The sequence below is a fragment of the Nestor notabilis genome, unplaced genomic scaffold, assembly GCF_000696875.1.
Source record: "Nestor notabilis isolate BGI_N333 unplaced genomic scaffold, ASM69687v1 scaffold13340, whole genome shotgun sequence".
In the NCBI taxonomy this organism is placed as follows: Eukaryota; Metazoa; Chordata; class Aves; order Psittaciformes; family Psittacidae; genus Nestor; species Nestor notabilis.
The window spans coordinates 1-12,581 of NW_009911641.1; the positions used below are offsets into that span (position 1 = coordinate 1).

General features: G+C 36.1%; 1 protein-coding gene across 1 annotated transcript in view; it reads right to left on the reverse strand.

Moving 5' to 3' along the window:
* Nucleotides 1–128: 128 nt before the first annotated feature.
* KIAA1377 (KIAA1377 ortholog) overlaps nucleotides 129–12,581 on the reverse strand; it is a gene marked incomplete at both ends in the record, with an annotated part of 24,941 nt that continues 12,488 nt past the window's right edge. The window contains 7 exon segments of the mRNA XM_010015783.1: nucleotides 129–216; nucleotides 515–639; nucleotides 2,247–2,339; nucleotides 2,342–2,362; nucleotides 2,365–2,403; nucleotides 5,139–6,970; nucleotides 6,972–7,261. Coding sequence (XP_010014085.1) covers nucleotides 129–216; nucleotides 515–639; nucleotides 2,247–2,339; nucleotides 2,342–2,362; nucleotides 2,365–2,403; nucleotides 5,139–6,970; nucleotides 6,972–7,261 — 2,488 coding nt within the window.

Consider the following 12,581-nt stretch of genomic DNA (forward strand, 5'->3'; position numbering starts at 1 on the left):
GTCTCTTCCAACCCAAACCAATCTTTGATTCTATGATATACCAAAAGACACAAGTGATGTTACACAGTGGATATATTAAGTCACTACTTTAAGTATGCAAAGAACTGAAGTGAGATGTGTTACTATACCTTCATCAGACTTGTAGGTGTTATTCCTATTTTGTAGTGGATCAAATGCAGACTGAAAAGAACTCAGCTGGACAGTATAGAGCAAATTCTATAAAAAATATTATAATAATATTTTAAGTATAATTGAATGTAACTATACTGCTTTCTGAATATTTTTTATTTATTATTTCGTATTACTAAATATTTTCAAGTGTAAAAATATTAGTGTATACTAATACAGTTATGTATTCTAGTTGATTTGACTCCTTCCATTAGCGGTGACAGCAAGCTGACTAAGCACATTGATTCAAAATTGTGTGACACTGAACAAATCTTTGATATTTCTGAAATTCTTTCCATTTTAAAGGTAAATAAGCTTTTTATTTTTTATCAGATTTAATATTTACCTGTACATCCTGAGCAGGCTTCTGTCTTTTAGAGGCTATACTTTGTCTTCTGTGTTCTGAAAAAACTCTATGTTCATTTTCATGGTTGTCAAAAACCTGCATTTGTCTTGTAGCAGGAGCAACACCTTAAATGACATGCATACAAAAGTAAACCAAAAATATGTAAACACTTGATGAAGATAGAAGTAGCAAAACTAATAGTGATGAGTAAATGTCTCTGTCCAAACTTAGATGTTTAGCTTGAATATGTTTACCTTTGATGTCACTAAATGTATTTTCTTATAGTGAGAAGAGAGAAACAGGCACTCCTAAGGCATATTTAATTTCACTTAGCATAGGACTACATGTAGCAGATTCGAATTATATGTGGACATTTATAAGCAGGTTAAGTGAAGCCCAGTGTTGAATCCCAGATAATGAAGACGGTCTGTGCAAAAATACAAGGTGGTCTTACCAAGTAAGAGGAAAAATGAACAGTGAACTATGATATAACAAATATTGAATAATGTCCCAAACCCTAACGTTTTATAAAGTTGCATTTAGAGAATAGTCATAAAGTCTAAAGTCCAACACAGAAAATGCCTGTTGCCAAGGTCCTATATTCAACATCTGTTAAGACTACACTGTGCAGAAAAAATGTACTAGTTCACAGTTTATTTGATTCACAGAATCACCAAATGATTGAGGTTTGAAGGGACCTCTGGAGGTTGTCTGGTCCACCCCTCCTGCTCAAGCAGGGCCACCTAGAGCTGGTTGCCCAGCACCAGCTTTTGAGCATCTCCAAGGATGGATACTCCATAACCTCTCTTGTCAACCCTTTTCCAGTGCTTGGTCATGATTATAGTATAAGAAGTGCTTCCTGATGCTCAGAGGGAACCTCCTGTGTTTCAGTTTGTGCCATTTGCCTCTGGTGTATTCAGGAACCACTGAAAAAAGCCAGGCTGTGTTCTCTTTGCACCTTCTTTTCGGGTATTTATGGACATTGATAAGGTTCCCCTGAGCCTTCCCTTCCCAATCTAAGCAGTCCCAGCTTTCTCAGCCTGTCCTCCTAGAAAACATGCTCCAGTCCCTTCATGATCTTTGTAGCCCTTCATTGGAGTCTCTGATCTGTCCGTACCTCTCCCGTACTGAGGAGCCCAGAACTGGACACAGTCCTCAAGATGTGCCCAAGATGTGGCACAGGTGTAATTTGAATGCAAAGCCATGGTTTAAAACCTTAGTTTCTACATCTTGGGATTCAACAGTTAATCTTACTAATTTATCCATCTCTATACTAGTTTTCATGACAGGACTGCTGTGTTGCATTTTCCCTTGGCTATAGAGGCCTATCCTAGACGCTATACCTCACGTTTATCTCAGTTTTGTCTGGTGTAATAATACACTTTTTCAAAATTAAAGCATCAAGTTTCAAAATTAAAATTAATTTCTTGATTAAAATTTCATGCATATGAATTGAGATACAAATCAGCATTTTCATGTGCAAGTCAGGAATCCACGCATCCAAGAAGATATTACACTCTCATTTGCAAACTCAGTTCAGCTAGTTGATTTATAAATGCAGTTACATGATTTATACTTGGGAAGATAAATTATCTATTTATTTACATAATAAATATTTACATGCTCAGTTTAATGTACAGTTCATAGTTATACCAAGAAGTCTTTTAGTAAGTTTAACAGAATTTTATTTCTTTAGTTATTATGGTGTTATTTAATAAAGCAGAATTATTACTATTTACAGAAAAAGAAAACAATTGCTTCATCCTGGAAGCAGATTTGAAACTAGTCATATGGCTGCTGACATCAAGGGGAACATGGGACAATTAGCTTTAAAAGGTTGACAGTTATATGCGAACTATCGTGATGTGACACTTGGTGCTGAATAGCACCTGGAAAGAAATGTGATCATGTTATATTGAATATAGGGAAAATTTTAAAAGAAGCAAAGAAGAAACTTCTGCCTTTCACTACATGAGAGAGATTGAGTCACTGGAGCAGGTCCAGAAAAGGGCAACAAAGCTGGTGAAGGGTCTGGAGCACAAGTCTGATGAGGAGCAGCTGAGGGAACTGGGGTTGTTCAGCCTGGAGAAAAGGAAGCTCAGGAGACACCTTGTCACTTGCTACAACTACCTGATAAATGTTGGAGAGAGAGAGTGGCCAGTCTCTTTTCCCAAGTAACAAGTGATAGGACAAGAGAAAACAGCCTCAAGCTGTGCCAAGGGAGGTTTAGATTAGATATCAGGAAAAATTTCTTCATAGTGCTCAGGCACTGGAATAGGCTGCCCAGGGCAGCGGTGAAATCACTGTCCCTGGAAGTGTTCAAAAACCGTGTAGATGAGGCCCATAGTGACATGGTTTATGGTGCCCTTGGCAATCCTGGGGTAAAGGTTGGACTTGATCTTAGAGGTCTTTTCCAACCTAGCTGATTCTATGATTCTTATATTAATAATCACATGTTTTTCTGAAAAATAAAAACAAAAGTTGCTCTATTGATATGTGTCAACACTTAAATTAAGTGGTTTGCAAGACATGATGGATCTATGTCAAGGAAAAGACTCCTTTGAGAAATGTAAGACAGAAACATAATAAGCAATAATATCTTTAAGTGCACGAGATACTGAGCAGTCTATCCTTGTTAAACTATAAACAAATGAATTAGTCTAATATTTGTCACAGGCTAAATGTTAAATATATTTTTAAAGCATTTTACTGACTGAATACCAAAGGATATTAAAAATAATTCTAATATCCAACTACAGTATAATATGTGTCAGCCAGAAGATACACGACTTAAAGCCCAATTAAAGAAGATTCTCATGGACAACAATTTTATTTATTCACCCTGTTCTGACTTTTTCTTTCTGTATATTTGTCCAAACATTGCAACATGTCACATTTTCTACAGGGTCCTCATAGACCTCACTTAACTCTGTAATAGTGCCACAGCAGGTATTTTACTCAAGAACAATGCAGTATTCAGGCTCTCATAGCAAGCGCTTCAGGGCAACTATGGTGATCTATGTACATTTTCAGACAATGGGACAAATAATCGCGAGTCATTAAGAGGTATCTATCATATTTAAAATAAAGAAGACTTTCAAAACAAAATCTAAGCAGATAGTGAGTGAGGGCTACCCACCCAAATCTTAAAAAGAGGTTATGCAGCCCTTCCTCTAAAAGAGCTGGAGCTGTGCGACACTCGGGATGTAGCGTTTTAAGTTTCAGCGAAGACAGTATTCGTAGTGCCCACAACTTTGACTCCGTACGTTTCCTGATTCATTGATCTGATGTGCAAATAAGGACATCAAGAGGCAAGTACCTCTGCTGGAGGCAAGGCATGGTAATGCAAGACTCCATTCATTTCCAATGTAAAATCAAATACGTTAACTGAAGTCTCACATATCTTAAGCTCATCTGTTTGACTTTGAACTGGAATGGACAAGCAGATAACATTTCTCATTTCCCACCCCTGCTTTAGGCCAAGAATATTTACTTGCCTCTGTTCTTAACAACAGAGCTGTTTTGAATCACTCCATAGTTAAAACTATGTATTGCTGTAGACAAAACTAGAAATTTAGGCTTGGTGGTGGGGTTTTTTTGTTGGGTTTTGGTTGATTTTTTTTTAAGTTGTGGGAATTATTCATTTTGCTAGAAAGTATCTTGAGCTGCATGGCCAATCCTTGTGGTGATCCCACTATGTGAAGTGGTTTAGAATGCTCCTTGTACCTGACACAGGGTCTACAGCCTCAGGAGCTCCGCCTCCAGCTGCAGCCCTCAGAAGGAAGCAAACCAGCGTACAACATTCAAATTACAAGCACGGGGATGCCATCAGTGCCCAAGGCACAGAATACAGTTAGGCTGCAGAGGAGAAACAAGGCAAATCAAAAAGCATGAAACCCATGTAGAAATGTAAAACCCAGGAGATTAAAGTTTATTCTTCCCATATTTCTTATGCTTCTTTCCTCTGTCTTACTGAGCAATCTCTGCATCATATTGTTCCCAAGACTAACTTTTAATAAAAGGCAAGATTGGTCCTCAATTTCCTTAAAATTCTTTATAAATCAGACACACTTTGTAGCAGAGCAAAATTTGTCTGGTAGAAGATCCCTATTTTTAACTTAAATTTTATTTTTTTTTAGCATTAATTGTATTATTAGGACTCAAACATAATAATTTTAGGCATTTACAATGTCAGCATTTGAAAAACGTGGCAGATATGCATTTCTCTCACTCTCACTTGTCAGTGACTGTTGGACAAGAAGCTATGACTCTCAGTTACCTTGTAAAACATGCTCATATAAACTTAGTCACTTCCTTCCATATAATTACTTAGAGCACCTGTCACACCTGCTCATTAGTCAGGAATATAATCTCAGGGAAAATACTTCCTTTTCATTTAATATTGTATAAAGCTATTAAAAATGGGTATCAATGTTTGAGAGGCCTCTAAGAACCACTAGAATAGAAATGACAACGACAAATGGTGAAAACTTGTTAAAACTGGCTGTATTGTGTGAATGGATGAAAGGCTGAATGCTTTAACTGAAAACAAACTTGTGTAGTCTTTGAAATAGGCTTTTGTCTGAACATACCCCCTCCCCAGACCCAGAAACATGACTCTTACCAGTAGCAGAGCCTCTTGGAGCTTGGGCACTATGTGCTCCTTGCCAGGAGGTACTTGTTTTTCCAGCTGCTGGGATATGATGGAGATGTAATCCATTTTCTGTGTTAACAGGTCTTCTTCCAGTGCAGGTTATTGAATGATCCTGACAGGCGCTTGTCTGAACAGTATTTACAGAACAAGTATTTTTTTCCCAAGGTCTGTGGTTGGCCGTGCTGCAGCCAGGTGTAGAAATCTCAGCGGCCAAGTCAGAGTGACAAGTAATACTCTGACTGTATTCTGTACCGTTTCTATTTAAAACCTGATCTGCTAACACAACATGCCTTTCATTTAAATCATTCCGGCTTGTAGCGGTTGCTGGAAGACTTGAAGGCAGGAGTGGCTGACACCGAGGGCTGGCTGTGTTTTCACCACTTCTGCTTCCTGGCAGAGGTGTGGATGGTGGGTGAGGTGCTAGAAATTTCCCTGGAGCGTTTCGAGTTTTGCTGGTTTCTGTGGCCAGCTGTGGTCGGATTATAGTGCCTGTTCTCTTCTTGGGCATAAATCTTGGCTGTGCTCTTAGAGATATCGTTCTAGCTATTTTTGACCTATTTTTCAGTTGATTACCTTCATTAATCTTAGAATTATTACTATATACTGGGGGTTTACTTTCTTCATCATTTGATACCATCCAAGCTTTTTTAGCAGAAACGGATTCAGTAGGCATAAATATATTCAGAGATGTGCATTCTTTATTTGATTCTTCAGTATTAACATTTGGTTTTGATATATGAGAGTTTTCCTGTTGATATTTTATGAACATGGGGTTTGAAGGTTGAGCAACAATACTTAAATTAGTCTTAGGAGCATTATTTATAGTTTGAACACATTGCAGCTGTGCAGAAAATATTTCACTGGTGGTTTTTTCATAGCATTTTTCGTTATTTTCTATTATTATCTGTTTAATTTGATCACACCATTTAATCTTTCTGTTGTATTTTTCATTTTCTGCAGTTTTCTTTTTGATTTTTGCCAGTTCTAAACTGTCTCTGATAGAAGACATGGGTTGTGTTCCAAAACTGATCCCCTGGTTCGTAACCACAGCTTTGAAATGATTGGGTTCATATTTAGAATCCTTCTTTAAGATACTTCCAAGAAACTTTGCTCTTTTTCTTTCTAGAATATTGTTTTTCAGGGTTTTGTGCTGTGCAGGAGTGCGAGAATTGAACTCTGTATCAGACAGCAGTGATACAGTTTCAACCATATTTCCCTTTTCTTCCTCTTTGTTATGCTGTTGCTTAACATGGCATAGAACTGAGGCATTTGGTATGTCCTGAAATAAAGATGATCCTGGAATAATGTAATCAATATCTTTAACATTTTCTTCTTCTGTTTCAGTAATTTTTCCTGAGGTATTTTTTAAAAACTCCATACTGATGTTTTTGACTTTTGGTAATGTATCAGTTGTGCTGGGAATGCCAGTGGAACATCCCTGATTAGGAAATGAGAATATAGATGTTGCAATAGGTTGACTAGAGGTTTGCACAGATACATTTCTGTTTTGTGGGGTCATTTTAAAACTCTGATCTTGCATCAGATCCTGAACTCTTTCTCCTGGAATAGAATCAGGGTTGGCCCAAGTTTTGCTGGGATTCAAAACAGGATGACCAGTGGGTAATGTGGAAGCAGTTCCAGAAGACGGCTTGTTGCTTTCTTGTTTTATACTTTGTAGAAAATTAAACACATTGCTTACAGAGACTTCTTGCTTACCAGAGGTAGAGAACTCTGAAGAATGTTTTCCAGATTTGTCAGAAGCAGATGATTCCTCTTCTGAAGTGTTTAAATGTTCAGCAGATATGTTTAGCTAAAAGATCATGAGTAGGTAAGTTGTGGTAGTATTGCGAATCTATGTTTCTCAGACAATTATTTAGATGCATATTTTTAGAAGAAGTACTTTGAGCTGTATAAAGCAAACCATTATTCCTAGTCTGTGATTTTTCTGGATTGTAGAGGGTACAGTCACACTGTGTAGTCGAAGATGATTCACTCGGTGTTGTGTAATTTCCACTTTGTTCTCCAGCCTCAAGACTGTCGAGGCTTAACACGCTTTCTGAATCATCTGTTTTCTTGACTTCTTGATGAAAATTCTGAAATACAGGCGTAAACCCAGACTGTTACATTTAATCAGAAACAGGTTTTTTTGCTTGTTTGTTTGTTTGTTTGGGGTTTTTTTGCTGATATTATTTTTTTCAATAATGACAGCTTAGGCTAAAATACAATCAATATTGAGCCTGGTGTTTTTACAGATTGGGGTCATAGCATCATGAATGCTTCCATCAAGTCAAAATTTGCCTGTGTTCAATTGCAAATGAAAATTATATAGTTTGGGGATGAAATTCAGAGGAAATAGCTGCATAAGTTCAATAAATTTAATCCTAAGTTTTATATAATTCTACAATATTTAAAAAGGAACAAGATTTTTCTGAACAACACTACTGTTTCTGGAATGTGCTATGACACAGGATGCACTCTGTGTCATCTTGTACTCTGTAAGGGTACCTAACTCAGTTTAGAAAATGAAAAAGTATCCATGAAAATGCAGATTTGGTAGTGGGTCTGCCCCATACTGGAACTTTTCCATAATACTAGCCTGAATATGATTATTTTCATATGAAGTGCCACGAGTGATGAGGATTTAAGCCTTTTCATAGCAAACACAGACAACACTTCTCAGCTATCATAATCACAGTGATTAACACCTCACCTCAGTGGAACCCCTGCTTCTCATCTTTCAGAAAGAAGGAAATATCATCTGATCTAAGAGGACAGATTAATTCTAAGGCATATGGGAGTCCCATCCACTCCCCCAACTTCTTTGTTGAACTTCAATGTAGTGATGAATAAGAGTAACTGGCACCATCTGAACCGCCGCTGGGACTTTATGTATGTACTATATAGGCATCTTCTTCACTATTACTTCTCCATCCAAACACTGAGATGCCTGACCTGGTTGAAAATTCATGGCTTTTAAGGTACAAGATTTCAAAACAGACATAAACATAAAGGAAAACAAGCATATCAAGTATTTTCACAACCTTGTACGCACTCTCTTGTGAAAGTTCACTTCCACAGAACTCAGCAGCTAAGTGATTTTAAACCATATGTTGGAAAAAAGTGTCATGAAGAACTAAGAGAAGCTGAATTAGGTATGCAATCTTACACAATTAAGTTTTTTTCTTTTCTTTAGTTATTTGAAATGGAAAATGTTTCCTGTAGCAAAATCTGTTAACCTAGGTAAGTGGTTACAATACCCTCTGGCAGTTACGAAAGAATTAACACATAGAAAACTTACCAAAGAATGCATACAGTTCATTATCGAATAAGAATACATTTTCATAGTAAATATTTCTTTTTTTTTCTAATTCTAATAAAATTATCATACCATAATATTGCATAGTTCATAGTTGTACAAATATTTTAAATTGTAGAATAAAAAGCTTAGTGAGTCCCGAAAGTCTTTTTGTGATTGAATTAAATCCTATCTTTCACTAAATGTTCTGAGGGTGGTGCAGATTTCCATTAAAGTTATGATTTGAGATAAAGAAACTAAATAGAAGAACAAAGAACCAAGTGTATGGAAAAATCCCTTTAGGGAATATTTCAAACTAAAGGCACACAAACTAGTGTCTTTCTAATAGAAAAGAAGAAATAGAAAATAAATAATGCTTTGCTAGTTATTTATTACCTTCATGTTTGGCGAAATTATATTGTTAACCTCTGCTTGAACTTCACCAAACAAGAAAAAGGCATATGCTCAGTTTTCTGTATCAGGCCAGATTTAGGAACTACCTTCGAAATTTTCAGATGGGAAAAGAACAGTAAGAAGAAATTCTAGGTGTCAGGCTTACTTGTCTAACTTGGAAGTCGCACCTGTACAGCTAAATGTGCTTCTAAAACTACTGAGTTAAAGAGGGGGAAAACCTTGTAAAGATCGATTTTAAGAATCCTGTTCCCGTAGTGGGTTAGCTTAAACTGGTAAATACGGAGGGTGCAAGAAAAGTTGAAACTTCTAAAAATTAAGATAAAAAAAATTCTACCCAGTTACGCTCCAGAGGTTGAAAATAGACTTGATCCTGCATTATATAAAATTTTACTGTCCTTGTAAAACAAAACCCAATGGGAAGACAAAATCTCAGTTGAGGCAACCTTCAGAAGTGTTAGAAACTAAAGAATAAAGGATTCTTCATTTAAACACATAGACACTTTTACTTAGTTCGTGCAAATTTAGTTCATTTACATTTATTTTGTTACATCACAAGTTTTCATCTTTTGATGCATTAAAGATGCTTATCATACCCATTAAAATATTTACATATATTATTTCCCTTTCTAGCCTCCTCTGTAATGAAAATGAATGTCACATTTTCGTATAGAAATTCATAACTAGAACTACTTCTGCAGACCTCAAAAAGCATTCAAGAAATATTCGTTTTCTAGTGGTCCATAGCTAGAGGGAGATAAACCTGGAAATCCTAATGATTTAATTCGATTCAAGCTGTGAGAATATTATAGGGAAAAAAAAATGTTTATAGAGTGTGCTATCTTTCCATTTTCTGGATTTGCATATTTTTTGTGTGATACAATTATTGCATTGCCCGTTGCCTGCATTATCCTATCATCTCCTCCTGCATGAAATCTAAACCTTGCCTGCCCACATACTTGGTATTCTATGAAAGGGAACACTTACAAGGAGTTAAAGTGGTCACTTATACCTCTCAAGGCTTAGAACAGCTGTGTCAAGCCATTTCACTTCAGGAAAGCACTGAGAAAGCACGAGCCTAAGAAATCTTTCATGACACCAATGAAAGAACAATACTGCAACAAGTAAAATTTCAAGAAAACCTGACAAGTGAATTTTCTGCCAAAGGACTCTGTCAGGATGCTATTACACTGAAAAGCTGCTATATGTATATTTGACATTTTCTGTAAAAGCAGTGCTGACTGTTCACAATTCCAAGAGGTGAATGCAAACACTCTTCTGAAGATAAATGAAGAAAAATAATACCTACCCTGAAAACCCAGGCCCCTCACGTCTCACACTACTTGCTATTTTTGATCATTTTGACTGGCTTACTTGCAGGAGTTTTTCGTGTGTTATATGTGTATGTATAACATGTTATGTTTCAGATTCCTTGTGAAGTAAAAGATACCAGTGGTCATACAAAGCTAGTGCTCATACCCAATGAGGTACCTAAACATCTCTACTGGTTTGGGGTTTACCAACTATAGAATAGAAAAGTCCATTTAAAAATTAATAATTTCTTTTCTATGCAAGTTTGGAAAACATGATGTACATGTACACACAATATTGATTTTACAGAAGATTTGGCCAAGAGAGCAAATGCCACTGAGAAAGGGTTTTGGTGCTTACATTACGCAAAAGATCCATTATACTGTGCCAAACCCACCAAAGCAGTTATAGAGGTATAGGATGACTAGAGAAAAGCTTCCTATCAGCATCCCTAGTCTTTCCTCAGTTGGTTCCTAGGTGCCTCATTTCCCTCCCAAGCTAAGTTACAGAAACTAGCTATCTATGAACCTGAGTATTTAAAAGGACCTGATTAACTTGTTTGGAACACCTAGGATGCTAGAAATACAGGTTCAAACTTCTTGGGATAAAAAGAACTCAAGTTTCCAATACCGTAGGCACTCAGGCACTTCAATGAGCCATACTGTACTGAATGATTTTGAAAGAAAAGTGATCTGAACACTGAATGTCAGGGTTTCAAGTTCTGACTTCCAGTTACAATGAAGTCCTGAGGTAAGCGTACAAAACTGTGTAGGAAGCATGTTTTCAGCTAAATGGTTCTCTCCATTGCTTTTTATTAATTAATTTAGCATCTCAATACTCAGACTGCTGCTTCTCAGGATCCCTGTTCCAGGTGCCTTAATCTCACAGACTAACCTAGTCATTCAGCTCCAGGAGTGGAATTCATAATGCTAGTTTTTGAATAGTATTAAAATAATTAAATGATTAAATGTTGAAGCAGAGCACCTCAATGCATTAGTCCCTATTTTGTTTCTACCCCATTAATAAATTTCTTTTAGGAGGCTCCATCTACCCTGCAAATTTAAGAGATGGGGTTATGTAAAAACTGCAAAATTGAAAACCATCATAAGGAAAATAAACATGGAGAACAACTGGGCATGCATATGCAGTAATAATTCTAGAATTTCTTAACTGCTTAACTAATGATATTTTAATGTTATATATAAAATACAATGACATAATTTAATGATAACATTCATAGTTATTTACAATCTATGTTATGTTCGATGTCATTTTGGCAATCTCAAAAAATGAGAATGGAGATCAGCTAAAAATTTACTCATTTTCACTTTGAAATTTGCAGGTTATAGAAAAAACGGTGTTTTAAAAAATATTTCATAGATGAAGCTGCTTCTAGATGGTACTTTAGAGACAGGAATGAAATGGAAACATTTCTCAGATTTTTTTTTTCTGTTTTAAAGCAAATAACTAATCCTCTCTCTCACTGATGTTAAAGTCTTAATGATGAGATTCAAAGCCCTGAAATTATCCTTTTCAGAAAAGTTTTCCAACAAAGTCTGATTTATGAGGGAAGAAGAGAAGAATAACTTATGAAGGAAAGTATTTCCTCATCTTCTAGAAATCTCAGAATCCGTCTTCCTGGTTTATTCTTGTTCACAAATACACAAATAACAGACTGTTGATAGATTTGAATGAACTGGAGCTGTTGCATCAGAAAAAAAACCCCAACAACCTATTTGACCAGTACATTCCTCCTGAAAGACCCAGAACCATGCAGTGTATATATATATAATTTCCAAAATAATCCCTAGTTCAGCCAAGGGACCATCCTATCAGATCTCTCAGACTTGCTAAAAAATTAGTATACATTTTTTGCAGTCTGTAAAAAAGTTTACTTTTTCTTTTAGCAATGTAAATACATTGCAAAGGTAGAACAGTTTTAACATCTTTCCACTCTTATCTTGTGCACTGCACAGCAGCAACCAAGGCAGAAGGTGGATTTATACTAGGAAATCCTAAAGGTCAGATACAGAAATACTTTCAGAATCACAAAATAGCTTGAGTTGGAAGGCACCCACAAGGATTATAGAGTCCAAAGCCTGACTCCACACCACAGGGCACCCTAAAAGTTAAGCTATACATCTAAGAGCATTTTCTACTATCATATATTTTTACCTCTCTAGAAATAAGTTTATCTATCATCTAATGAGACACTTTCATATAATTGACAACATTTACTGCATGCTTCACTGATAGAATCACTTATCTTGAAAAAAATATTTAATGACTGTTACATGTTACCTGTTTTATAAATCCAATTTTTTCAATCAAATGTTTTTCAAGACACACATTCCTCTTAGGAACTTTACATATGATTTATAAGAACACGTACAAGA